The following is a 27,705-nucleotide window of genomic DNA, read 5'->3' on the forward strand; positions in this document are numbered from 1 at the left end:
GGACAGGTGCAGCCTGGCACCGCCTGCGGGTGGCTGACGTAAGGTGACGCAATGGCACATGGACTGCCACCATTGGCTGAGGGTGGGCCCTGCTCCGCCCCCCAGGCTGCGGAGCCGGCGGAGGCCGCACGTCTTACGCCGGCAGCCGCTGCTGCGGCGTTGGGGAGGCTGAGCGGTCGGCGCCAACGGGCTGGGTGGGTCGGCTCTTCCTCCCACGCAGCCTACGCGGGTCTGGATCCTCCCCTGCCTGCTAGAGGCCGCGCCTTTGCAGCCTGCGGGCCCGCAAACCTGACCCCCTTCTCTTCATATCCGGATATGGGCTCCACCCCCCTAGACCTGGGTTCCGTTCCAGACTCCTCCCCCCCGAGACCGCCCATCCGGACTCTACTACCCTAATACTTGGACTCTGACCCGTTCTCCCAAATTCCGCTGATCCTGGCCCTAATAACAATCCATATTCAGACCTTAAAACAATGAGTTGACTTCTCCCTTGCTAAGGATTCAGGCCACCTCTCCCACGGTGACGAGGATAACTTACTCCCGTCTTGGAACTGCTGAACAGGCTCCTTTCTCACCACTTCCCCTCCCCCGGTCGTCCCCCTAGTCTAGCCTCCTATTAATAACACAGATCCGGGCTCCCAGACCCGCGGCACCTCCGAACCAACCCTTTTTTTCTCACTTGACTCCTCCAGTGAGTCATTCCCATTCCCTCTTATCTACAGGTTCCCGACCTGGGAAAAGATGGCCTCACTGCCCCGGAGGGGCCTGGTCCCACCTCTACTCTGGGGCCTGAGTCTCTTCCTTAGCCTCCCAGGTCCCGTCTGGCTCCAGCCTTCTCCACCTCCCCAGTCTTCTCTCCCAACTGAGCTCCATCCATGTCATACCTGCCGGGGACTGGTCGACAGCTTCAACAAGGTGGGTGCCCGAGCAGCCTTGTGGGAGATGGCCTAACCATGATAGCACAAGGGTTAAGAAGAGTTCTGGGATGCAAGTCTGCATGAGTCAAGTACCAGCTTGGTTGCTTACTAGTTGTATGACCTTGGGCAGGTTGCCTTTCTGTGCCTCAGTGCCCTGGGCAGTGAAACACAGAAGTGCTAGAATGTGCCAGGCACTGTACTTAGCTATTACTAATGTTCTCTGTTTCCAGGGCCTGGAGAGAACAATCCGGGACAACTTTGGAGGTGGAAATACTGCCTGGGAGGAAGAGAAATTGTCCAAATACAAAGACAGGTAAGGGGCTGGAGAGGTGGGTTTATATACCTCACCTCCCAGTCTTGGCTCTACTGGTGGAGGCCTTGAAACTCTTGAGACTCAAATATCACTGACCATCTCTAGTACAGCAGTAAATTAGGCAAGCAAAATCCCATCTGCAAGGTGCTTAAATTCCAGTTGAAGAGACAGTGAATAAGTAAATAAATAATGTCACATCAAATGAAGAACAGGAAAGCAGGATAGACTACGGAAGGGTGGGAGGCATGGAGTTCAAGGTGTGACATTTGAACCGAAACCTGAAGCAAAGAAGCAAGCTATGTGACAGGGAAGGGATTTGGACAGAGTGGGACTGAGCTTGGTGTATTGGAGAAGAGGCTGGATGGGAGTGAGCAGACGAGAGTGATCGAACATGAAGCCAGGGTGCCTTGAAGGTCACAGAATGGTGTTTAGATTTCATTCTGAGTGTAATGGGAAATCATTGGAAAGTTTGGAGCTGAGAGGTGATGTCTTGTTTTTACCTTGAGAAGATCACTCACTGCGATGTAGCAAAACGACTGTAGGGACTGGAGTGGAGGAAGCAAGGAGACCATTTGGGAGGCTAGTCTAAGTACGACAGCAGCATGAGCAGGTGTCGTCCAGTTCTGGGTATATTTTGCAGATGGACTGATAGGGCTTGATGACAGAATCATTATGGGGTAGGAGAGAAAAAGAATAAAAAGTACTTATAGGTTTGGGGCCTGAGCAACTGGGTGAATAAGTGGGGCTGTTTTCTGGTATGGGTAAATGTGAAGCAGGAGAGGATATAATATAGGGAAGGGGTGGGATTAGGTGTCCTTGAACATATTAGGCTGGGATGTCCCTTAAACAGGTTCAGGGGAAAAGTAGGAGCTGGAAACCTGAATTGGGGGGTCATCAGCATATAGTCAGTATTATAAAGCCATGGGATGACATGAGACCATGAGACAAAAGGCCTGAGTGCTAGGCCCTCCCACTTTTCAAAGTCAAGTTAAGAAGGAATCAGCAATACTTGGAGTTAGATAGATCTGGTTGTCAGTTCTGACCCTGTGTACCCTTGGGAAGGTCACTTAACCATTCTGAACCTTAGTTTCTTCATCAGTAAAATGGGGACATTGATACTTGCTTTGCCTATTTCATAGGATCGTGGTAAGGATTAAACTGTGATGCCCACTAGAAACAAAAGATTTTGTTATTATGTAACGTTGGTTGTTTTCCTTTCCCTTAATGGGCCTCAGTTTCCTCATTTAGGAGTGAGGGGATCGGCCAAGATAACCTGAAGGACACTTCTAGCTCCTGTTTTCTGTTTGTTTGGTTTTTGTTTTTTAAGTACTCTCCTTCTTTATGCCAGGCACATGCCAGACCCTTTAAATACAGAATATATGTGTGTATGTGTATGTATTTTTAAAAAAATTATTGGGGTAAAAAATAAATAAATAAATAAATAAATAAATAAAATATATAATTATATAATATATTTTTATATATTATATATAATATAACAACATATATAAATATATATATAATATAAACTTTGTCACTAGAGACATTTAGTACATTTACAGTGTTTTGCAACCTTTACCACTATCTCGTTCCAGAGCATTTTTATCAGCCCACAATGGAACTCCATACCTATGAAGCAGTCACTCCCCCTTCTCCCCTTTCCCCAGCCCCTGGCAACCATTACTCTGCTATCTGTGTGGATTTGCAGATTTTACTGGAATCTATATGTGTCTGGCTTCTTTCAGTTAGTGTATTGTTTTCAAGGTTTGTTCATAATATAACATTAATATATGTCAGTAGTTCATTCCTTTTTAAAGCTTAATAATATTTCATTGTATGGCTTTACCACATTTTGCTTACCCATTCTTCAGTTGATGAACATCTGGATTGTTTCTACCTTTTGGCTATTGTATATAGAATTGCTATTTTCCATTCTTTGGGGCATGTGACCAGAAGTGGAATTACTGATTCTTGGGGTAATTCCATGTTTAACTGAACTGCCAAACTGTTTTCCACAGTGACTGCACCATTTTTCTTTCCCACCTTCAATGTAGGAGGCTTCCAGTTTCTCCACAGCCTTGCCAACACTTGTTATGTGATGTATTTTTAATCACATATTCCCAGTAAGGGTATTACATTTCATTGCGCAAATGCAGGAACTGAGGCATCTTACAACACATCTGCAGGATGGGTTATTGTCTCCATTTTACAGATGAGAAAACAGAGGTTTGGGAGAGGTTAAGTGACTTGCCCAAGGTCACTCAACTAGATTCAAACCCAGGTCTATCTGACTCCCCAACTGAGTACCCTTTCCGTTACACCCTCTCGCCTTTCCTTTGGTGTCATGGCACAAGCTGGGTGGGAGAGGAGACCTTAAGGAGGGTGGTGGATGGGGTAGAACATAGTCCTGCCACCCCTACCCTGTCCGGGCAGTGAGACCCGCCTGGTAGAGGTGCTCGAGAGCGTGTGCAGCAAGTCGGACTTTGAGTGCCACCGCCTACTGGAGCTGAGTGAGGAACTGGTGGAGAGCTGGTGGTTTCACAAGTGAGTTGTTGGGGGCCTTCCCAGGGAGGGGGCCACAGGCAGGGCCTGGTGGTAGAAGAGGGGGTTGCATGCTTGGGTCTGTGTCCTGGTTTGGCTCTTTCTTCCAAACCTAGATCTACTAAGGACTTGGTTGGGGGGACCCAAGTTCTCACTGTGAGCTTCAGTTTACTCCTCTGCCAAATAGGGAGAGGGTGTTGGTCAGGTAGCCTTGTGGGTCTTATGTCCAAGGTAGTAGTAGCACAGATATTTGGGGAGGCTGGGGGGTGGGCAGCACCTCTGGCACTGTCTCAGCCCCCCTTACTGTCATCCCCACCCCAACCCCTTTAGGCAGCAGGAAGCCCCAGACCTCTTCCAGTGGCTCTGCTCAGACTCCCTGAAGCTCTGCTGCCCATCAGGCACCTTCGGGCCCTCCTGCCTTCGTGAGTTTTCAAGCTCTTCTCGGGGGATAAGCAGGCATTGCCAAAGCCAGGGATCCAGTCCTGGTTCTGTCCCACAGCTCGCTGTGTGAGCTCAGGTTGCTCAGATAATTCCTCTGGACCTTAGGTTCTCCTCTGCCTCACAGGGCTGTTGAGATGAGCAGATCAGTGGGGAATGGCTGTGAGAAAAAGGTAATAGGGCTAGACAGTCAGATGGGGCTGTGGTTTTTCTCATGTGCATGAGAAGTGCCCTCACCCACACCCCCATTTCCTGTGCCTGGATCAGATCAGACCCATCCCCTGAACTAAGGTGACCTAGGGACAGGCAGGTGCTGCACTGAAGCCCCCATTTTCACCTTTTTCTACACACAGTCCTGAGGGAGGAGCTGTACCTACCACCAGCCCCTTTTAGAAAAATCTCTCTGGATGCTTCAGATAAAGACTTACTGACCCGAAGAATAAAAAATAAATAAATTGAAAACAAAAAGGGGAGTTAGTGACAAAGATGATTAATTCAGTCTTTATGAAAAGGAAAGATTTGTAAGTAATCTGTTCTACAGGAGGGTATCAGTTAAGTACATGTCCCGTGAGGTATTATGTGGCCCTGAAAATTAAGTTTCTTCCCCCAAAATGTTTAATGGTATGGGGGAATATTCTCTGTGTTCACGATTGTATTTGTGATGTTACCTGGTTTGGTGTCTGCCCACAGCCTGTCCTGGGGGCACAGAGAAGCCCTGCGGTGGCTACGGGCAGTGTGAAGGGGAAGGGACTCGAGGGGGCAGCGGGCGCTGTGACTGCCAAGCCGGCTACGGGGGCGAGGCCTGTGGCCAGTGTGGCCTTGGCTACTTTGAGGCAGAGCGCAACGCCAGCCATCTGGTATGTTCGGGTAGGTAGCCAAGAGGCATGGGGCTGGTCAGGAACCGATGGGGTGCCTGCCTGCCCATCCTCACACTTTCTCCATTCCCCCCAGCTTGTTTTGGCCCCTGTGCCCGCTGCTCAGGCCCTGAGGAATCAAACTGCCTCCAGTGCAAGAAGGGCTGGGCCTTGCATCACCTTAAGTGTGTAGGTGAGTGAGGCCTGCCCTCGGTGTGGGAAGGTGGTCCCCATCAACACGCACACCTCTGGGCTAGACCAGTACAGTCCCCATCTTCATGGAGATCTCAACCTGGTTGGAAAGGCAGAAGAATAACCATGCAGTTATTGGCCTGGAGAATGGATCTCTGTGCTGTTAGAGATGTCCCTGAGCCAGCTCTGGGGCGGGGGGTGGGGGGGATGGGATCAGGAAAGGCTTCTTGGAGGAGGTACCACTTAGGCCAAGTCTTGAAAATTGAGAAAGGATTAGCCAGGGAAATGAAATACTTAACTTGGGGTCAGGAAGCCTGGGTTCAAGCTTGGTTTGGTCTCTGTCCTGCTATTTATGTAGATGAGGATAAAGGCTAAGCTGCTATAACAAAGATCATCAAAGACTGTGGCTTAAAGAATATAGAGTTTTATTTTTATCTCTATCACAGTCTCAAAACAATTGGTCCAAGCCAGGCAGGGAAGTTCTGCTTGTCACAATCATTCTGGGACCTAGTACTGCCTGTATTACTGTGTGGTCATCCCCTTGGGATGGTTCTGTTGTTTGAGGTTGGGTGACAGGTACCTCCGTGTTCCATGACCCGACACTCAGGAAGTGAGAATGGGAAGAAAGTGCATGGAGGAGTCCAATTCTGCCATTTTAAGGCCAAGCTAAAAGTGGGGCACATCACTCCTGTTTACATCCTGTTGGCCAGAACTCAGTTTCAGGTCATGCTTAGCTTTGAGGCAGATTGGAAAACGCAGTCTCTGGCTGGGCAGCCCTGAGTCCCGCAGCACCTGTGCCTCTGGCACACGGCCTGCGGTCTCTGGCCCATTGTCTGAGTGGGGGCAGGTCTGTTCCCCAACAACCCTGGCCTCGGCTTCCCTGCTAGTGCAGTAGGGACTGAAATTCCCGCCCTGCCGGCCTCTCTGCAGACATTGACGAGTGTGGCACAGAGCGAGCCAGCTGTGGAGCCAACCAGTTCTGTGTGAACACGGAAGGCTCCTATGAGTGCCGAGGTAAGTGCCAGTCCCAGAGTGGAGGGTGGTGGGGAAGGTAGGAGGAGCTGCTCCATGCCTTTCCCCCTAATTTCTTCAGAAGTGGGGCTTCCCCCCTCCATAATCCACCCTGAGCCTAAGGGCAGCTCTCACTCATCTGTCCTCTCACTTCTCCAGACTGTGCCAAGGCCTGCCTGGGCTGCATGGGGGCGGGCCCGGGCCGCTGTAAGAAGTGTAGCCCTGGCTACCAGCAGGTGGGCTCCAAGTGTCTCGGTGAGTCTCCTGCTACTGGGGCATAGACGCAGTGGAGTGTTTTGTCCACCATGAACTGAGAACGGCTGGGGGGATATGGACAGGGCAGGAGAAGGAAGGGTGGAATGTTGTTTGGGCAAGGGCAGAGGGGAGTGTCTGGATCTGAGTGAGATGGGAATCAGGGTTGCTGTATGTGGGACTCTGGCAGTGGGGGCCTGACCCTGGCTCATCCTCCCTTAAGATGTGGACGAATGTGAGACAGAGGTGTGTCCAGGAGAGAACCAGCAGTGCGAGAACACCGAGGGAAGCTATCGCTGTGTCTGTGCCGAGGGCTACAAACAGATCGAGGGCATCTGTGTGAAGGAGCACATCCCAGGTGAGCCTCCTAGTGGCCCCCAGAAACCTGAGGAGGGGAGGTGCTCATCCGGGGGAGGACAGGCAAGACCCTTCTCCAGGCACCCACAGGCCCTTCCCCATGCCCCTGGGCACTGTCTGCATGAGGCTGCACTGAGCCTCAAACCCTACATCTTATCTCCAGGCCGACTTCTAGCCATCTCACACCTCCCAGGATAGAAAGAAAATCACACTTGGTGTCAAATCACTCTGCCTCCATTCTCATCTGTCCAATGGGACCAATTCTTGCCTGGGGCTGCTGAGAGCTGCGCAGGCTGTAGGTGTGATGAGGTGAAGGACAGTCACACTGATGACAATAGGGACCACATGCATAGCTCTGGCCGTGTGTCAGATGCTCTCCCGAGCATGTGGCATGTATTAATTTCTTTTGCTTCTAAAACAAATCCAGTGCTGTTGGTATTACTCTCATCCCCATTTTACACAGTGGAAACTAGGATGCAGAGATGAAATAACTTGCCCAGGGCCACGTGACAAGCAGATCACAGAGACAAGAGTCAAAGCCAGGCAGTCCGGCTCTGAAGCTGGGCTAGTACACACGCTGTGTCCTGATGTGTCCACCACAGGGCCTTGGGCAAACCTCTTTAACTCTTTGATCCTTAGTTTCCCACTCAGTGAGATAGGACTGCCCTGTTGGAGTTGTTCTCAGTGGCAAATGACATCGTTTGCCAGGCAGGCAGGCATGCGGCGTGGGGAGCTCCAGGAACAGGGGAGGAGTAACAGGTGCGTCTCTTGCTCTTCAGAGTCAGCAGGCTTCTTCTCAGAGATGACAGAGGACGAGCTAGTGGTGCTGCAGCAGATGTTCTTCGGGGTCATCATCTGTGCGCTGGCTACACTGGCTGCCAAGGGCGACTTGGTCTTCACCGCCATCTTCATCGGGGCTGTGGCGGCCATGACCGGCTACTGGTTGTCAGAGCGCAGTGACCGCGTGCTGGAGGGCTTCATCAAGGGCAGATAATCTCTGCCACACCTGCAGGATCTCTTCCTATCCAGACTGTCCCCAGAGGTTAGCCTCTCTCCTGCCTGGACACTTGAGGCAGCTTGCTTTATTTTTGAATAGGGTAAGCACCCTCTATCCACTAGGCCTGGGCAGGTGAGGCTCTTGGAGTGAAAAAGTAGCTCTGAATATGGATGCCATGAGATCTTGGCCTGGGGGAGCTGGGCAGACTTCACAATGTGTGTGAATTTTTAAAAAGTATCTCCTTGTGGTGACTGCTAATGGGCTTTAGCCCCCACTCAGGATGGGGGGGGTTCTCTGCGGGGGTGGGCCCATCACAGCCCCCTCCTGCCAGCTGCATGCTGCCAGTTCCTGTTCCGTACTCATGCCCCTGCCCCTCAGCCACTGATTATTTATTCATCTCAGGAAATAAAGGTTGGAAAGTAGAGAAGCTTCAGTCTCATCACCTGCCTCCTACTCCCCATGGGTTGGCTTGAGCTACTGAGAGCCCCCAGCCCTTGGGGAAATATTCTAAAACCCTAGGAAATTGAGGGTTACCCTGATGGAGGAGCAGTAGAGGGAGAATCAAGAGGCTTCGACCTAAGTAGTGTTAGGAGTTGGAGGGGTGGAGGAACTAGGCTTTGGAGTGGAACTTCCTGGGTTCAGTGCCAGCTATCATTTGCCAAAAGACCCTGGACAAATGACTTTTTCTCCGAACTTCACTCTTCCCATCTGTAAAATGGGCATGATAGTGCTTTTCACTCCGGCTTAATATGAGAAGTAAGATGATGGATATGAAGAGCTGAAGACCGTGCACAACAGACAAGAGATGCTACAAATTATTGGTAGCCATTATTCCTAAAGCCTCTGTTGGAAGAATCAAGTGCCCTTTCCTTTTTAAGTCCTCTCCTCCCCAACATACACAGGACTTGGGGCTCCTGGGGGGCGGGGACTGCTACCTCCTCTCTGAACAGGATCCTCTCATGGCCAGAGGGAGGCATAAGCCAACTCCTAAGGGTTTATTTCTTTGGCACAAAGAGGACAGTCAGTCTGGACAAGCAAGCCTCATCTCTCCACACTGGGGAGTCTGGAGGGGTGTCTGGGGGTAACTGGACCCCATATCCCACACCCAAATCCATGCATGTCCACCCTGTATTCCGCGTAAGTCACAGCCTCTGTGCAAAATACCCGTTGGGGAAAAAAAAATATATTAAAAAAAAACAACAACAAAAAAAAGGGGGTAGGTTCATGCCCCACTGTTTTCAAGTGACTGTCAGGTGGTAGCCCAGGTATGCCAGTTTTTCAAATGTTCAGCTGTCCCAATGGGCCATGCCCTATGGCCATGGAGGGTAGGGCCCTGGTCCTGCATTCCTCGATTGCTCAGAGCTCAATGGTGTCACTGGAGGCGCTGCGGGAGTCCCCAGGCTTGCTGCGAGGCTGGACCTCACTCTGAGGTTCCCCGGGCCGGTCGGGGGGTGGGGCTGGGGCTGGGGCAGGCAATAGCTGCACGGTGCTGGGCAGCTCATCCAGGGGCAGACTGTCCACCGATGACAACCCGTGACGCCACGGGTTCCAGCTGATCTTGAGCGAGCCCCGGGAAAAGCTGTCCATGGAGCTGCGAGAGGGCGCCCCCTCAGGGTCGTCCGCGACGTGCGGTGGGACCGGGCCGCGCACACGCACGTCGCTGAGCGACCGACAGCGGCCCCGCATAAGAGAAGAGCCGGCGCCGTCGAGCTCGGCGTCGGGGTGGCTGCCCCGCCGCGGCCGCAGCGCGCCCCCAGGCGGCGAGGAGGCCAGGCCGCGCAGGCCACAACGCCGGAAAACGCTGTCTCGCACCAGGTGCTCTCGAAAGAGCGCGGCGTCGATGCTGCGGCTCAGGTTGATGGGCGATGGCGGCCGCAGATCCAGCTCGCTCATCGACGGCGCCGGCCCCACGCTGTTGCGGGACAGTCCCGGGCCACCCTGGGGGCCTCGGCCCAAAGACGCAGCGGAGCCCCAGGCGCCTGAACTGGGCGTGGCGGGCGGCCCACCCTCCGCCGGGTTGCGGATGAGACTCTTGCTGATGTCCAGGCTGCCTGCACCGAGGCCACTGGGCCCTGCATAGCAGTTGTTGGGTCGCTCAGGCACCTCGCTCTTGCCTGAGGGCGTGGGGCACGCCAGGCGTAGCAACTTAGCCCAGCAAGCGTGCTCCGTGGGCGGCCGGGGCCGTGCGGCGGCCACAGCAGCCAGCGCTAGGGCCAGGGCCCAGGTCAGCTCCAGCAGGCGCAGCCAGAAGTGGACACCCCACCAGGCCCACGAAAAGCGACCCACCCGGCCTGGGCCTGGGTATAGCCAGAGCGCGGCCGCCAGCTGCAAGCCACTGGCCAGCAGCCCCAGCGCGCCGGCCACGGCCAGCAGCCGCGGGCCCGGGCTGGCATCCCAGCCCCGAGGCCCGTCCAGCAGGCGGCGACGGCAAAGGCAGAGCGTGCCCAGAGACACGGTCGCGCCCCAGGCGCACGACAAGCCCTGAGCCAGGAGGTTGAGCGCAGGCCGCACCGACAGCAAGTCAGTAGTCAGCAACCCCACGCCGTGCACCAACGCCAGCGCTCCCAGCAGGAGCGGGTTCTGCAGCTGCTGGGGCAGCCCCACGCCTAGACCGAGCAGGGTCAGGGCCGCCAGCGCAGTGAGCAGCAAGGGGAAGGGCAGGTTGTAGAGTACCAGGCCGGCGCGTAAGCCCAGCCGTGCCTGAGAGCCGTAAGGGTCGGCGAGCATGTAGGCTGATCGAAGCCCGGATGCTACGAGCACCAGCACCGCTGCCACCAGAGCCAGCCGGGGCCCCGCAGGGGCGGCTGCCAGGGAGGCCAGTGCCAACAATGCGGGCAAGAGGAAGAGCACCCCCACCCCATAGACGTGCAGCTCCCAGGAAAAGCTCAGCACCCGCCGGAGGGGACCCCAGCGCAGAGGAGGTGCGGTAGCATTGGCGGGGGGGCTGGTGGCTGGGGCTGATGGTACGGAGCTGGCTGAGGGCTCCGGAGGGGGTGGCTGGCCCAGGGCGCGCTGCGTGGTGACCCGAATGAGGCCCCGGCGTGACGTTGAGGGGGCCTGGACTGGGGGTGCTGGGGGATGGCTTTGGGGGCGCCCCGGCCACTCCTCGGCTTCATCTGAAATAACAATATCAAAATAGCCCTTTGAAAAGTGCTTTTTGATTTTCCACATTCTCTAGTGTGGTGGGCAAGTTATTAAACTTTTCTAAGCACATCTATAAAATGGGGATGGTAATAGCACCTACCTCATTGGGGTGTGGGCAGGATTAAGGCCTTAGCATAGTGCCCAACACCCAATAATGTTAAATGATATGACCTATCGCTCTTACTAATAAAATACCAGCAGTTCTCAGCATTGGCTGCCCATTCGAATCACCTGGAGACCAAGTGAATCAGATTTCCTTGCGATGGTGCCTGGGTATTGGAATTTTTAAAAATCTCCACTGATTTGCAGGAGTTGGAGAAACTGCACTAAATATATCCAAGTCACATTTAAGAATATTCTAGCCCCCAAAGGACAAATGACTTGTCCCAGAGTACCCAATGAGCATTAGTTTATTATCCTGAGTTTTTTGAAGGAGGTCCTGGTGAGTTCCTTTAAGCAGGTGCTCGTGCCCATTCACTCCTCCCAAATACCTCACACAGGTTTTTAGTTATTAGACAGAGTACCCACTCCCTCCCAGAGCCTAGCCATGGCCTCACCTGGCTGCAGGGCCCCCACGGGGCTCTCTGTTCGATTTGTAGCTGGGCCAGGGTCCAAGGGGCCAGGAATGAGGGACTTGGGGGTACCTGGGGTCTCCAATGCTCCTCTCACCCGCTGGGGGGAGATGGGGTCTGCTCCATTCATTGCCGCTATCTCTGAAACAACAAAAGCAGTCATCACTTTGTCTGACCTTCCAGCGGTCCCCGAAGTCTGAGCCCCCAAAAGGGAAACACAATCACCCTCATTTGGCAGAATGAGGAAAATGGTACCAAGAGGGACCAGAGTTCACACAGAAACTGGGCCATCCAGTTACCCTGGAACACTGCCTCCTCCCAGCACTGCTCAACACCCTCAGTTTGATACCCACCTGGCTTAGGCTGCCCATCAGGAGTCTCTGTGGTAGGGGGACCTGAGGGCTGGGGTCTTGGTGAGCCCCTAACATCAGGAAGATCAGCCTGTTTGGGCGAGGGACTTGAAAGACTGACTTCCCAGGTCTCTTCGCCTCCAGTCTTCTTGGGGAGCTCCACTGGCAGCCCCTCAGCAGGAGGAAGGCTTTTGGCCAATACCAGGTCTGGCTGGGACACAGGCTCCTGAGAGGACACCACCTCAGCTGGGGATACCAAGCCAACATGAGGGAGTTCAGGATCCTGTTGGGTGAAGAGGGGCCCTCGAGCTGCCTCCTGGAAGTCCTCACCTCTTCCCTGTTCTTCTAGCACTGGCCTCCTGGTAGTGCCCAAGTGGGGAGCAAGAGTGTGCGGAGGGCCCTGGTGGTCTAAGGGGGGCATTTCTGAGATGCTGATCTTGGCTTTGTCCACCAGACCCTCATCTCTAGGTGGTCGTTGCTCCACTTGGCCTCCAGGCTCCTCTGGTTCTGTGGAGGGAAGAACTGTGGCTATCCCAAGTTGGAGTCTGGGAGTTACGGGGATGAAAGGGAGATGGGGGAGGCCTACTGGATGGGAAGCTGGTGCTTCTTGCTCTATAGGCTCCTGTGAGTCAGGCAGTCCTGTCCAGCCATGAGAACTTGAGCCTCGAGCCATCTGGAGGTCATCAGTTACTGGGAGTCCTTCTCTCTGAGCCCTGTGGGATGCTTTAGGTCCATGCAAGGCTGGGCCAAGGGGAGAGTCTGCTGGCTTCTCGGGTGCTTCCTCAGCAGGGGCATGGGGAACATTGGAGTTCCAGGGGTCCTCATCTCTGGACTTTCCCCAGAGGAAGTCGAGGGCCTGGGGCTCTGTGCCTGTAGGGCCCTGGGGGTGGTTTCCTGGGATCAGATGTGGTTCCGAGTCCTCAAGTGGCTTAGGAAGGCCCCGGCCCAGGGCAGGGCCAGCCCCCAGGGACAGCAGCAGCAACGGCAGCAGGGGGCCACATCCACGGCCCCATGGGCTGGGAGCCATGGTCCACTCTGATGCCTGGGCCTAGAACACTCAACTTCCAGTCCTCTCTGGATGACCCTAAAAAAAGAAGGGGGATGACATGTGAACACTGGGAGTGCCCATAGCTGCCCCAAGATGGATGGTAGGGAAGAAAGAAGAGAGACACGGAAAAGCTCCCCCTTCTCCAGCCCCTTCCTGTTCAACCTATTCATGCTGCCCAGAGTGACCTTTTAAAACTGCATCTCTGGTCATGCCACTTGCCCTACTTCAAAACCTTCAATGGCTTCCACTACCCTCAGGAAAGAATTTAAGTTCCTCTCCTAGTCTTCCAAGGCCACAGCAGGCTGCTTATCTATCCCACTGGACTCTTCAGTGCCCCAGTCCTTTGCTCCTGCTATTTAAGCCTGGAATGCCCTCTCCTCCTTCACTTGCTGAAATCCTACTTCTTTTTTTTTTTTTTTTAAAGATTTTATTTATTTGTTTGACACAGAGAAATCACAAGTAGGCAGAGAAGCAGGCAGAGAGAGAGGGGGAAGCAGGCTTCCTGCTGAAGCAGAGATCCCGATGTGGGACTTGATCCCAGGACCCTGAGATCATGACCCGAGATGAAGGCAGAGGCTTAACCCACTGAGCCACCCAGGCGCCCCTGAAATCCTACTTCTTTCAAAGATTTTATTTTATTATTTATTTGACAGAGAGAGGGAGAGAGAGAGAGTGTGCAAAAGAGCCCAGGCAGGGGGTGGAGCAGAGGGAAACGGAGAAGCAGACTCCCCGCTGAGCAGGAACCATGATGTGGGGCTCAATCCCAGGACCCTGGGATCATGACCTGAGCTGAAGGCAGATGCTTAACCGACTGAACCACCCAGATGCCCTATGAAATCCTATTCTCGAAGGCCCGGCTCAAATATCAGAGAGGTGGAGAGGGAGAGGGACAGAGGGATCTGGGTTTAAATCCCAGCTTTGCCATTTCCTGGGTGACTTAACCTCACCTCTCCAAATTGTGGTTTTTCTATCAGTAAAATGGGTACCTAAGTCAAGGGAGCTCTTACAAGACTCACCTAACAAAACACGTTATAGGCCAGGCCCATAAGAGGAGTTTAATAAGTTTAATAAGCATTAACGCCTTTTCCCTTTGTCCAGAAAGCTTTTTTTCCCCACCAGCCCCCTTAACTACATCAACAAATAATTTGAACACATAGTGGTCAGCCTGGGGGATTAAAAGCAGTGAACAGATCGACGAGATGCCTGCCCTCACGGAGCTGGCATTTTGGGGTAAGAGACAGACAATGAATAGTTTTAAATAAGGTGAGCTGTGAAGAAAATAAAACAGGGTTAAGAGATAGGCAGAGGGGGGGCTATATTACACAGTGGGTAGCAGGAGGCCTTTGGGGTAACATTTAAGCTAGATGCTGAATGAGAAGAAGGTGCCAGCTGTTTGAAGATATGGGGGGAAAGTATTTGGCAAAGGGAACAGAAAGTGCTAAGGCCCTGATGCAAAATGTATGAGTGAACTCAAGAAACGAAAAGGCTAGTGTGGCTGGAGTATAGCAAATGAAGGAGAACGTAGCAGAGGGAGATAAATTCAGAAAGGTAGGGCTAGATCACAAGGGGTCTTGTAAACCTGAATGAGGCACCTGGATTTTATCCCAAGTATCACAGGAAACCAATACAAGCATCAAGCCCGCTGTTTTAAAAGGGGTGAGGGGCGCCTGGGTGGCTTAGCTGGCTAAGCACATCTAACTCTTGGCTTTGGCTCAGGTCATGATCACAGGGCATGAGATCGAGCCCCACGTTGGGACCCGTCCTGACACTAGAACCTGCTTGAGATTCTCTCCCTCTCCTTCTGCCCCACTGGCGCACACGCACTCTCACCTCCAAATAAAATAAATAAATAAAATTTGTAAAAGGGGGAGAGAAAATCCGGGTGAGATATGATGGTGGCTCTTTACAGCTTAGACATTTCTTTCCCTGACACCCCCTCTACCCTTTCCCATCATCCTGGTCACAGAATGTAATCTCCTGTCTCCTCCCCAGACCTGGGGCATCTCAGAGGCTGCAGCAGCATATTTATTTCTTGTCTTCAGCCCCTGCGTATGCCTGGCCCTGCATAGATATCCCTTAAAGGTTCCTCTTCCTGAGAGCTCCTAGTTAAGCCAGGGAGGCAGGAAGGGACCCGATAGCTAGGAGACAGCGGGCAGGAGCACATCCACTGTGAGAGAGGAGAGGCCTGGGTGTGTTTAGGGGCAGAGGCCCTGCTCCCTTCCTCTCTGGGAAGCAGGTATGCCCAGAGTTCCCTGGCTTCTCATCCTTGGTGCCTCACCTACACCTTGAGAATCCAGTGGAAACTCCAGGGGCTCTCTCCTGGAAATGTCCTGGTTCATCCAAGGTTGTGGACAATTTCAGGGAGTTCAAAGATCCCTTAAACCCATTCAGAAACTGAGTTTAGATTCTGCCTTGAGGTCTTGTTAGTTTCATTTCTCAAACATTGGCTGAACCCCATGCCCTACTCCTAGCCCAAACTAGGTGCTGGGGACCCACAGAGAAAACCCAGTTGGTGTCAGGAGTTGGGGCCAACCCAGGAGGAAGGCCTGAAGGGCCACTAACCCATGTCCCGGTTAAGAACAGTGCTCCTGTGTTGAGCACTCACCCACTGAGGCTCCTGCGCTAAGATTAGCTGCATGTCCTCCATCTCATCCAACCCTCCCAACACAAGCAGGTGTGGGTATTACCATTTCAGAGGGGAAGAAGGGGAGGTTCAGAGGGGTGTAGCAAATCGCCCAAGGTCACACAGCCAGCGAATGACCACACCAGGGGTTGTGAAACAGGCAACGGCTCATTTTGAACATGGGGGTCCAAAAGCTTTTCAGAGGAGGCACTTGAGTTAGGCCTTCAATGATAAGCATATGCCATCTGCTCGCCAGCCGCAATTCAAACGAAATTGAGGCATCTGTGGACAAGGGGGCTGCCCAGACCTAGGTTCCTGCTACAGGAGACATTTTTTGAGATTTTTGTGGGGTGAGGGATAGGGGATATCTCCCTGCCCTAGGGACTGGGGAGAGGCCGGCCTTGGGGCAGGGCGAGGGCCGCCGCAGGGCAGCCTCGGGAGCTGGTCCAGCTCGGGTTACCTCTCCTCCTCCGGCTCCTCTCCCCTGGCTCCGCGCCTTCCCGCAGTGTCCCGGGTGGGGGTGGGCGATGGTGCAGGCTCTGCCGCTCGTGCCCAGAAAGGGGGCTGCAGGCCACGCTCCCTGCCGGGGCCCTGCCATCGCCCCCTCCCTGGGCCAGCTCCTCACCTGGGCGCCGCGCCGGCAGCCCCCGCGTTCACCTTGCGCGCGTCCCTGCAGCCGCTCGTTGCGCCGCATCCTCCGAGATGCTCAGACTTGGCTAACAGAGCTCGGCGCTGCCGATCGCGGAGCCCGCCCACAGGAACACCATCCCCACTTAACCCTTTCCCCTTAGGGGTGGATTCTTGTCCCAGTCCTGACCTCCCCTCTCTCAGAGATTCTCAGGGCTAAGAGGAAACTGAGGTACCTCCGAGCACTTTGGAAATCCCTTCCGCAGCCTCCCTGAATAAGGGACAGCCAATCCCATTTTGCATACCCCGTGGGACGTGGAGCTCACTTCCTTTATATCTATATACCTGTATTCTTACAGGGATACTTACACACCTATGGGTAAATCCTTCCTACAGTTTGCTATTTATCCTTCAGATCTTTTTCTTTTCCTTTTTTAAATTTTTTTTTGTTAGCTTCAGAGGTAGCTTCAGATCTTTTTCAATGCACAGTCACATATACATTTTAAATAGAAATGAGATCACACTGTACATACTGTTCTGAAACTTGACTTTTTTCTCTTCACTGTGAAATATATCCTGGCACATTTTCCATATAAAGTTCTACAGATCCATCTCGTTTCTTATATATGCTGTTGAGAACTGAAGCATATAGTCAGCCTGTAATTTTTTATTGATCCAGTCCTGAGGTTGAACATGTAGATTGTTACTAGCCTCTTGCTAGCAGGAATAATAAGGCAGGGACCATTCCTGCATAGACCTCTTCATGCACAAGCACTAGTGTACCTATCAGATAATTTCCTACCTAAGGTATGGTTAGACCCATGAGTCTGCACATTTTCAGGCCAGATAGACACTCAAATGTCTCTGGTCCCTCTTTGGACAGCTTGTGATATACTCCATGTCCAGCATTGGGTTCAATAAACATTAAGAGAAATTTACAGAAGGAATACATGTGGTCGCTTATTATGATGTGAAATCTTTAATGCCATGGAGAAATTTCCAGGGTTGATTGTTGCTTATTTATTTAAATTTCAGTTATTTGATATAAAAATGATGTATGCTGGTTGTCCCAAGATAAGGAACACAGAAATGTTCAAAGAACACATTCATTCTCTTACTCTTGGCTTCTTCAAGTCGGTCTCCCCAGGTGTGCCCACCATTAGCATATTGTTTCTTTTATTTAAAAACATACATGTGCATGTCTTTCTTTTCACAAAAATGGGATCATACTATGCATATTTTTCTATAACTTTTTTTTCTTGCCTTAAGCAATGTATGTTGGAAACATTCTGAAGGGTATACATACATATAAGCTCCAGCCTTTTCCTCCAGCTAGCCACACAGTGCCACATGGTGTGGATGCACTGTCATTTACTCACGTTCCCAGATTCTCCTACTGAAGGGGGTATAGCTGGGGTGACAGCTATTTTTGTTCCTACTAGAAACAATATTGCAATAAACATATCTACATACCTATACATACATCTTTACATGGTGATTCTCTAAATTTTCTCAGATAATTATTCGTATGATCACATTTTTGTTAATATCTATCTATCTACCTGTCGTCTATATACCTTCCTACCTATCCATCCTATTCCTAATTATTAAAAGGTAAATAGTGGTTGATGTGATTTTTATCTAATTTTGCTTTTCTGTTTACCAATATTCTACACAACTGTGTATTTCTTTTAGGATCAGAGACAGGAATGATAAATATCATTTTAAAAAGAAAGAAAATTCTTGCTAAGGTTGAGCAGAGATTTCCCTCCCTCTCTACCTCTGGGTCTCACAGAAGAGCAACCCTCAGCCCTCAGCTGTGTCTGACATGCTGCAGTGTGAATTGTGTTCAGAGCCTGAATCCAGCTTTTCTGACTCTAAGAGAAGGACAGGGCTTTTCCCAGTTCACCTAATCATCTGACCAGCTCCACTGTTTTCTTTGTGGGAACCCCTTCAGAATTATAAAGGCACCTCTCATTTCTCTAGAATCTTCTCCCTTCAGGCAAAACCCTCCTGGTTCTTTCAACCTTTCCTCAAAGGACAGGATTCTGGGCTCTCGCCATTGTGACATCTCTCCTCTGTTGGCTTCTTACCTGGTCAACAATATCCTCTTTAAAGCATAACTCTTGAAGGGGGACCTGGGTGGCTCAGTCCATTAGGTGTCTGACTTCTGGTTTCAGCTCGGGTCGTGATCTCAAGGTGGTGAGATTCAGCCCTATGTTGGGCCCCTGTGCTCAGCATAGAGGCTGATTAATTCTCTCTCTCTCTCTCTCTCTCTGCCTCTCACTCTGTCCCTCCTGCTCATGTTCTCTTTCTCTAAAATAAATAAGTAGATATTTAAAAAGATAAAGTGTAATTCTTGTAACTGAACCCAGTTGGGAACAAAGCTGGACTTTCACCTCCCCTTCTTAGATTCTCCTCCATTAATATGGCCTCACACTGAATTAATGATTCTGGCAGCTGCATCCCTGTGTTGCCCAGTATCCATCTATTATGTCTTCCTCACCTCTTTGTATGCATTTGGTTTCTTGACCCTCAGTGTAGGGCTCAACATTTGTTTCTTGTTTTTTTTCTCTTATTAGATCTAGTCAGTTGTTCTGATCTTGTGGGATGTCATCTGGATCCTGGTTCTATATATAATAGATAACTGGCATTTTTTTTTTTAGCACTGTCCAAGGTCCATTTCTCTTCCTGGTAGCACCCTAATTTCCTTTGAGGAACTGATGTCTTCTCCCTCATGGGTAGTCTTGTAGGGAGGGTAGCTCTAGGGGTCCACTACTGAAGCTGAGGGGTCCAGGTCCCTCCTCTTATTGCCTCCTGTGAACTCTCTGGTGAGACTTCTTTGGAGATGCTGAGATTCCCTCAGCAGGCTCAGAGCTGGCCCATTCATCCCTGCAAAGTCTTCCTGACCTGACAGTGCCCAGCCCTCCAGTCCAGAGGATCATCTGGCTGCTCCCTGCTTGCTGTCTTTAGAGGCAGGAGTCCCAATCCCATTGTGTTTCCCAACCATGGACTGGTAGGGGTTTTGAGATTTCAAACAAAGGCAAGAGAGATTATGATCCCTTTGGCCAGAGGCCAAGATGAAAGCTGATCCTCTGGAAAGAGGAGACTGGCTGGGGGTGGAGGTGAATATAAGTGGGGAACATGGAGTGCCAGGTATAGGTGGGGAGCTCCAATAGGAGCTGCCAGCATCAGTCTGGAGACTCTGGGAGCCCAGTGATGGGTGGGGGATGATCTAAGCACAAGGGCGATGATCAATGGCTCCATCTACGAAGCACTTAGTTGGTCAGGGGCTGTGCTACACACCTTATTACACGCATTATTCTTTTTAAGTCCTCACAACAACCTATGTATTATTATGCTGTCCACTTTACAGGTGGCAAACTGAAGCTCAGAGAGCTTAAGTAATTTCTTCAAGGTCACACAGCAAATAAGAGGCCAAGCTCTAAGTTTGACTTTAGAACCAGCACCCTTAATACTGATGGCACCATCCCGCCCCTGAGGAAGTATCTCAGAGAGGGGAGATGGGGAGATGAACAAAGCTGGACTGTGTTAGGAGTTTGAGTCTATGAATATAGGCCTCCAACTTGGATTCTCTTTTGAAAGGACTTCAACAGGGTTTGGGAGTTTTCGAGAGCTCCCACCCAAAAGTACATTGGGAGGACCCAAGGAAGGGGAGAGAGAAGGAAAAGACAAAGGCGCTGTGGCTGGCAATGATGAAGCCTCCTGTCTAGACAATGCCCAGGACAGCTGGCTGGCATTTTCATTCTGGCTGGTCCCTGGCAGGCACGAGCAAAGAAACAAAAGACAGAACAGGTGGGAGAGGGTGCAGCCTGGCGAACCTTCTCTGTTCTGTGCCTGCTGTCCCGTACTGGGACAGGGTGGGTAGAGCATTAGACTTTTTCACTAAACTTGCCCAATTAAGCCTCAAGTGTTCCTGGAATTTTTTTTTTTTAAGATTTTATTTATTTATTTGACAGAGAGAGATCACAAGTAGGCAGAGAGGCAGGCAGAGAGAGAGGGGCAGCAGGGTCCCTGCTGAGCAGAGAGCCTAACACAGGCTCTATTCCAGGACCCTGAGATCATGACCTGAGCCAAAGGCAGAGGCTTAATCCACTGAGCCACCCAGGCGCCCCAGGTTCCGGGAATTTTAACAAGTTCTTTCTCAGATGTTAACCTGCATGGATATTGGCTGAATGCACCTTTTATTTAATTTTTATTTATTTATTTATTTATTTATTTTTAAGATTTTGTTTATTTATTTGACAGAGACAGAGCACAGGGGGAGCAGCAGGCAGAGGGAGAGGGAGAAGCAGGCTTGATGCAGGGCTTAATCCCAGGACCCTAGGATCATGACCTGAGCTGAAGGCAGACGTTTCGCCACCTGAACCACTCAGGTGCCCCTAAATGAACCTTTTAAAAGGATACTTTTTGTGTTAGTAAATCTGATAATCTGGTACATACTTTAAAACCAACTTCCCTCTCACTTCCAATTCCTTTTAACTCATTCTGGTACTTCTGATTATTTCTTCTGATTCTTATATCTATTATCTAAGTGCCAGACTTGTACGGCTCATGTTAATTTTTTTTTCAGTTTTAGATTTTTACATAATGATCACCACCGAGGAATATGAGGATTCAGCTTTCTGCATTTCCACATTTTTCTGTACTGCTTTGGTGTATATCATTAATCTGCATTTACAACACTAGAACCGTGAAACGGTGAGTCAGCCTGACTTAAGATGTGTACTGTGATTACAATTCCTTTGCTAGAGGTTCTGTTTTCTCCTGGGGTAATCCTTGGTTTTTTATTCATTTAATTTTCTGTTCATCTCTCACTAATTCAGTCTCCTTAATCTTTTCTTAAAATGAAAAACAATCTAAGGATTTGATTTCCCATCAAGATAAGAATGCTTTCAAAAAGACTCACAGAATTCCACAGAGGATAAGTGGCTTGAAAAAATGGGTGGTAGGGCGCCTGGGTGGCTCAGTGGGTTAAGCCGCTGCCTTCCGCTCAGGTCATGATCTCAGAGTCCTGGGATCGAGTCCCGCATCGGGCTCTCTGCTGAGCAGAGAGCCTGCTTCCCTCTCTCTCTCTCTCTCTGGCTGCCTCTCCGTCTACTTGTGATTTCTCTCTGTCAAATTAATAAATAAAATCTTTAAAAAAAAAAAAAAAGAGTCTCTTAAAAAAAAAAAATGGGTGGTAGTGCGGGGAACCTGTTTAAAAGAGATTTAAGAGATGTAGCAATCAAATGTCGTGTCAGTGTCTTTTGGGGATCCTCATTCAAACAAGCCAACCAGAGACATTTTAAGATAATAGGAAATTTGAACATGATTGGGCCTTAGAACATACTGAAGAATGACTGATTAGGTAGGATGATGGGTTATGTTTTAAAAATTCCTTATTTGGGGTGCCTGGGTGGCTCAGTGGGTTAAGCCTCTGCCTTCGGCTCAGATTGTGATCTCCGGGTCCTGAGATCAAGTCCCACATTGGGCTCTCTGCTCAGCGGGGAGCCTGCTTCCTTCTCTCTCTCTTTCTCTTCTCTCTGTGCCTACTTGTGATCTCTCTCTGTCAAATAAATAAATAAAATCTTTTTTTTTTTTAATTTTATTTATTTATTTGACAGAGAGAGATCACAAGTAGGCAGAGAGGCAGGCAGAGAGAGAGGAGGAAGCAGGCTCTCTGCTGAGCAGAGAACCCGATGCGGGGCTCAATCTCAGCACCCTGGGATCATGACCCAAGCCGAAGGCAGGGGCTTTAACCCACTGAGCCACCCAGGTGCCCCATAAATAAAATCTTAAAAAAAAAAAATTCCTTATTTGTCAGACACATGTACTAATATATTATTTATTTAATTATTTTTTTTAAAAATTTACTGATTTATTTGAGAGAGAGAGACAGAGACAGAGAGAGCACAAGCTAGGGCAGAGGGAGAGGGACAAGCAGACTTCCCAGTGAGCAGAGAGCCCAATGTGGGCGTCGATCCTAGGACCCCGAGATCATGACCTGAGCTGAAGGTAGATGGTCAACTGACTGAGCCATGCAGGTGCCCCTAAAATATCTTTTTTTTTTTTAAAGATTTTATTTATTCATTTGACAGATAGAGATCACAAGTAGGCAGAGAGGCAAGCAGAGAGAGAGGTAGAAGCCGGCTTCCCGCTGAGCAGAGAGGCCGATGCAGGGCTCGATCCCAGGACCCTGAGATCATGACCTGAGCCGAAGGCAGAGGCTTTAACCCACTGAGCCACCCAGGCGCCCCTAAAATATCTTTTAAATATTGTTTTGTTTGAGAGGGAGGCAGGGATTCGAGTAGAGGAGGGGCACAGGGAGAGGGAGAGAAGCAGACTCCCCACCAAACACAGAACTGGATGCGGGGCTCCATCTAATGACCCTGAGATCATGACCTGAATCAAAATCAAGAGTCAGGGGCGCCTGGGTGGCTCAGTGGGTTAAGCCGCTGCCTTCGGCTCAGGTCATGATCTCAGGGTCCTGGGATCGAGTCCCACATCGGGCTCTCTGCTCAGCAGGGAGCCTGCTTCCCTCTCTCTCTCTGCCTGCCTCTCCATCTACTTGTGATTTCTCTCTGTCAAATAAATAAATAAAATCTTTAAAAAAAAAAAAAAAATCAAGAGTCAGATGCTTAGCTGACTAAGCCACCCAGGTGCTCCAATTTACTAAAATATTTATGTGTGGACTAATAGTGTTTCTGGGATTTACTTTTAAAACATTAAAAAAAAGTGGGTTTGAGAGATACACAGAAAGATTGGCAAAATATTAATAATTATTAAAGCAGTGTCGTGTGTATACTATTATATTATTCTTTCCACTTTTTGATAAGTTCAGAATTTTCCATAATAAAAAATGAAAAAAAATTCACAAAGAAATGGGAGAAAGGAGGAGATAGCACAGGGCTGGCTGTGCATTTTGTGAGCTGATTACAAAAATGAAATATTTTACTTACTGGGTACTAACCCATCTTGGAGGAGCATGGATACAGAACCCAGGCTTCTGAACCCTGCCTATCTTCCAGGATGTTTCCAGGGAAGTAGAGCTAAGAGACCTGGAAGGAAGGTGGGCGGGTGGGACCAGGGTGAGAGCAGGAGCAGCAGGAGGGGTAGTAGGAAGGAGGGGGGATTGTGAAAGCAGGTAAGAGCCTGGGGAACACACTGGTTGACCTCTGCCCTTTGCAGCCAGACTCCATATGCAATCACAATAGCTTCCAGGAGCCTCTCATAGCCATGATCATGAGAAATCTTGATGTCTGTTTCCAAGGGCTTATGACTCCTACGCCCCAGCTTTAATGGATAGAATTGTGATCAAGGGCTTATGATCCCTACCTCCCAGCTTTAATACTATAGAATTCACATACACAAAATGTACCTACTTAAAGGGTACTATTTGAGTGGTTTTTAGAATATGTACAAAGTTGTACAACTAACCACTTCCAATCTTAGAACGTTTTCATCAGGCAAAAGGAAACCTGTATCAATTAGCAGTCACTCCCCATTCCTTGCCCCCAGGCTCTGGCAACCACTAATCTGTGTTCTGTCTCTGTGGGTTTGCCTATTCTGGACATTTCATAAAACACAGGAACATAAATGTGGTTTTGGGGATTGCCTTCCTTCATTTCCTGTATTTCAGGGGTCACCCCTGTTGTAGGCTGTATCTGTACTTCATTCTTTTTTATTGCTGTAAAACAGTCCACTGTGTGTTCGTACCATATTGTATTTATTTATTGATTGATCTATTTATTTTGGGTATTTGGATCATTTCCACTTTGTAGCTATTACGAATAATGTGGCTATGAACATTTATGTTTGAGTTTTCTTTTTCTTTTTTGTTTAAGATTTTATTTATTTGACAGAGAGTGAGTGAGCACAAGTAGGGGAAGCAGGAGGCAAGGGAGAGGAAGTAGGCTCCAAGGACCCTGGGATCATGACCTGAACCAAGGACAGAAACTTAATGACTGAGCCACCCAGGTACCCCCAGGTATGAATTTTCATGTGGATGTGTGTTCCCATTTCTCTTGGGTGTATTTAGGAGTAGAATTCCCGAGTCATATGGAATCCTTATGTTTAAGCTTTGAAGGAACTGTCAGACTATTATCCCAAGGGGCTAAACCACTATGAGTCCTTTGATAGATGGGGAGACTAAGGCCCAGAGAAAGCTATACACAACCCTGAGTTAGTGCAAGAGAGCAGGAGCCAAGCATGTAAATGGCCACAGTCCCACCCCACTCCCACCCACTTTACCCTCTCCATTCCTTGCCCACCAGCAGCAAATCCCTTCGCACCAGTCCCTCCCAAAGGCTCCCTGCTACCACGTCAGGATTAGGTTCACCTCTGAGGGATGACTTACAAGTTGCCATCTGGCCCTGATGCTGCCTCATCTCATGTTTTTTTAAGCAACTCTACTGAAATCTAGTTCACATACCAGACCAGTCTCCCATTCAAAATGTCTAACCCAACATTCGTCACATTTTTTAAAAAAGATTTTATTTATTGATTTGACAGAGAGAGACACGGTGAGAGAGGGAACACAAGCAGGGAGCAGGCAGAAGAAGCAGGCTTCCCACTGAGCAGGGAGCCCAATGTGGGGCTCTATCCCAGGACCCTGGGATCATGACCTGAGACGAAGGCAGATGCTTAAAGACTGAGCCGCCCAGGAGCCCCTTGCTCATCACATCCTTTTGTTCTCTACCCTCAGGGCCATGTAGACCTTGTTCTGGTTTTGTGAAAATACCATCACCTTTGATTTGGGGCCCTTGCACACAGTCCTCTCTGCCTGGGATAATCTTTCCTTATATATTTCCTTGGTTCTGTATATCTGTCCTTGTGATCCTTCATATCTTGAGATGATACTCCTGCTGGGAAGCCTTCCGTGACCACCCAGGCTGGTCAGATGACCTGCAGGACATTCCCACAGCCTCTCCCGGGTCACCCTGTCGTGGCATGTGACACAGCAGTCTGAGGTCTTAAGGTCTGGGATTGCAGTATCTGGCAGATGGACAGTAAAGGAGTGAATAGAAAGATCTGAAAATATCTAAAACGACACCAAGCATATTGTAGAAATGCAGTAAATGTTTGCAGACTTTATTGCCTACTAGGACAGGGGCAATACCTCCCTTTGGTAACATTCCAGTTTGGGTGATTAATGGGTAAAAATTATTGTTTTCTTGACTGGTACCCCTGCCACTTTGTTCTGGCAGCAAAAGCTGGGTTTGCCTCAAAGGAAGTGCCTCCATCCCACCTTTGGTCCTTACAGTTTGAGCGGGGCTAACCACTTCATAGAATTTGCATGTGACCTAAATCAGGCCTATTACCTGACTTACTGGAAAGTTTCAGAAAGGTGTTTTCTTTTCACTAGCCAGTGTCTCCTTGGGAAGACAGACTGCCTGAGAATAGGAGAGTTCAGGGGCGCCTGGGTGGCTCAGTTCAGGCAGCCGACTCTTGATTCTGACTCGGGTCATGATTTTGGGGTCCTAGGATTGAGCCTTGCATTGGGCTCTGTGCTAAGCAGGGAGGCTACTGTCTGCCTCTCCTTTGTCCCTCCCCCTGCTCACGCATGCTCTCTCTCTAAAATGGATCTTAAGGGGGGAAAAAAGGAATTGAGAAAGCAACTGAGTCCTGATGACATCATTGAGGACCTGGACCCAGCTAAACTTGAAGCCAACTGACCATTTTGGTTATTCAGTTGTTTACATTCCTCTTAAAAATACTGCTTAAGCCAGGTTCAGTTTCTGTCATTTGCAACTGCGGTATTTCTTACAGTTTGTAATCTTCCATGTCGCTCACTTATACATCTGCCTGTCTTATTTGGTCCTTTCAACCAAATAAAAGAATGACATAGGACGTCTGGGTGGCTCAGTGGGTTAAGTCTCTGTCTTCGGCTCAGGTCATGATCTCAGGATCCTGGGATCGAGTCCCGCATTAGGCTGTTTGGCAGGGAGCCTGCTTCCTCTCTCTCTCTCTGCCTGCCTCTCTGCCTACTTATGATCTCTGTCAAAAAAAAAAAAAAAAATTCAAAGAACCACATAGACTTTGCCCCAAGTGCAAGTTTACCTACTCTTCTCAAATCTAAGTCTTTATTATTTTTCAGAGATGTGTCGTACATCTGACTGTCAATATTTAGACTTCCATGCATGGTACCTTCCATACCATGAACAGTAAATGGACATTTCAGGTTGTCTTAAAGACGCCTGGCCCAAGTTGAACTCCAGGAAACACACACTGTAAGTGCTGTATGCTGAACTTGTGCACTGATTCTGGGAGGAGCCTGATAAAACAAACTTGAATTTTCCCTTTGATTGGCTGCTGCCAAGGACATGTGCATTTACCATCAACATCATGGCTGAGAAAAAGCTCACGTTTTATCCACCCAACTTTACTACAGGGAAAAAGACAAACTTTGTGTGAGTGAAGAGGCAAAATGAAATGCTCTGAGACACCTCATGGGAAGGAGGGTGACGCCACTCAATCATCAATTACTGCTTGTATGCCCATCCAACCAATATTTTTTGGCATATACCATACCACTCCCCACTTAAGTCAGGGTCCAGCAAATTGTGGACATTTTAATCTGCGGGTCTTCGCTAGTTCTGTCTGTCTGCTTGGAATGCCCTTCTACACTGCATAACTCTTCGGTGACCCAGGTCAAAGGTTAGCTCCCCTGTGAAACCTTGCTCCTTTAATATTTTGTTTAAGCAGCTATTTTAAATATCTTTTTTAAAATTTTTATGTATTTTTTATACAGAGTCTCACAGCAAGAAAGAGAACACAAGCAGAGGGAATGGGAGAGGGAGAAACAGGCCTCCTGCAGAGCAGGGAGCCTGATGCGGGGCTTGATCCCAGGATCCTGGGATCATGACCTGAGCTGAAGGCAGACTCCTAACACCTGAGCCACCCAGGTGTCCCTAAATTTTTAAAGGTCAGGCTTTCTTAGCGTGAGTCTGCAGGTCACTATGACTAGGCTTTGGAGCTCTATCGACACCCCTGTGTTACATGGGAACTTTTTGTGTCTATTCCCATGTGCAGTACTCTGGAGGGAAAGGTCAGAGCTTCCACTGGAGTCCCAACGAGGTTCCGTGATCCAAAAAAGGGTTCAGAACCACCAATTTCTAATGACATCTAGGGATGTCATAATTTTTTATGTCTCTCTAATGAGTTCCTTGAGGGCAAGGGTCACTTTTTTTTTTTTTTTTAAGATTTTATTTATGAGAAAGAGAGCGTGCACACGTGAACTGGGGGAGGGGCAGAGAGGGAGGGAGAAGCAGACTTCCCAATGAGCAGGGAGCCTGACACAGGACTTCATCCAAGGACCCTGGGACCATGACCTGAGCCCAAGGCAGACGCTTAACCAACTGAGCCTCTTGGGCACCCCACATCTTTTTCATCTTTGACTCTTGAGCACTGATCCATAAGACACTTATAACTGTGGCACAAGGCTGTTAGTGACCCACAGAGGCAACA

General features: G+C 49.7%; 2 protein-coding genes across 9 annotated transcripts; one reads left to right on the top strand and one right to left on the bottom strand.

Annotated features, from left to right (window-relative positions):
- Window positions 1–73: 73 nt before the first annotated feature.
- CRELD1 (cysteine rich with EGF like domains 1) lies at window positions 74–8,294 on the top strand. Of its 5 annotated transcripts, none has more exons than XM_032326761.1 (11): window positions 74–194; window positions 723–915; window positions 1,148–1,230; window positions 3,664–3,774; window positions 4,102–4,193; window positions 4,900–5,076; window positions 5,161–5,256; window positions 6,186–6,269; window positions 6,426–6,521; window positions 6,742–6,876; window positions 7,655–8,294. In XM_032326761.1, the coding sequence occupies exons 2-11, from the start codon at window positions 742–744 to the stop codon at window positions 7,867–7,869; spliced, it is 1,263 nt and encodes a 420-aa protein (XP_032182652.1). In that variant the 5' UTR covers window positions 74–194; window positions 723–741; the 3' UTR covers window positions 7,870–8,294. The 5 variants fall into 5 exon arrangements, with proteins under 5 accessions (XP_032182652.1, XP_032182659.1, XP_032182684.1 ...); XM_032326784.1 differs by lacking the exon at window positions 74–194 and adding an exon at window positions 213–229; XM_032326776.1 differs by lacking the exon at window positions 74–194 and adding an exon at window positions 254–520.
- PRRT3 (proline rich transmembrane protein 3) lies at window positions 8,229–16,536 on the bottom strand. 4 transcript variants are annotated; one of them, XM_032326631.1, is made up of 4 exons: window positions 16,235–16,536; window positions 11,942–12,221; window positions 11,574–11,729; window positions 8,229–10,988 (listed from the first exon to the last, which is right to left on the bottom strand). In XM_032326631.1, the coding sequence occupies exons 1-4, from the start codon at window positions 16,301–16,303 to the stop codon at window positions 9,229–9,231; spliced, it is 2,265 nt and encodes a 754-aa protein (XP_032182522.1). In that variant the 5' UTR covers window positions 16,304–16,536; the 3' UTR covers window positions 8,229–9,228. The 4 variants fall into 4 exon arrangements, with proteins under 4 accessions (XP_032182522.1, XP_032182520.1, XP_032182521.1 ...); XM_032326629.1 differs by having other exon boundaries at window positions 11,942–13,022; window positions 16,235–16,532; XM_032326630.1 differs by lacking the exon at window positions 16,235–16,536 and adding an exon at window positions 16,070–16,228 and having other exon boundaries at window positions 11,942–13,022.
- Window positions 16,537–27,705: the final 11,169 nt, after the last annotated feature.

Source organism: Mustela erminea, chromosome 1, assembly GCF_009829155.1.
Source record: "Mustela erminea isolate mMusErm1 chromosome 1, mMusErm1.Pri, whole genome shotgun sequence".
NCBI lineage: Eukaryota > Metazoa > Chordata > Mammalia > Carnivora > Mustelidae > Mustela > Mustela erminea.

Excerpts from the sequence above, each read along its gene's own strand:
- CRELD1 (XM_032326761.1), top strand. The coding sequence starts at position 742 with ATGGCCTCACTGCCCCGGAGGGGCCTGGTCCCACCTCTACTCTGGGGC. Across the intron at positions 5,257-6,185 it reads GCATCACCTTAAGTGTGTAG|ACATTGACGAGTGTGGCACA; the intron begins GTGAGTGAGGCC and ends GCCTCTCTGCAG. Across the intron at positions 6,877-7,654 it reads TGTGAAGGAGCACATCCCAG|AGTCAGCAGGCTTCTTCTCA; the intron begins GTGAGCCTCCTA and ends CTTGCTCTTCAG.
- PRRT3 (XM_032326629.1), bottom strand. The coding sequence starts at position 12,965 with ATGGCTCCCAGCCCATGGGGCCGTGGATGTGGCCCCCTGCTGCCGTTG. Across the intron at positions 11,730-11,941 it reads TGATGGGCAGCCTAAGCCAG|AGATAGCGGCAATGAATGGA; the intron begins GTGGGTATCAAA and ends TTGTTGTTTCAG. Across the intron at positions 10,989-11,573 it reads CGTGGGGGCCCTGCAGCCAG|ATGAAGCCGAGGAGTGGCCG; the intron begins GTGAGGCCATGG and ends TTGTTATTTCAG.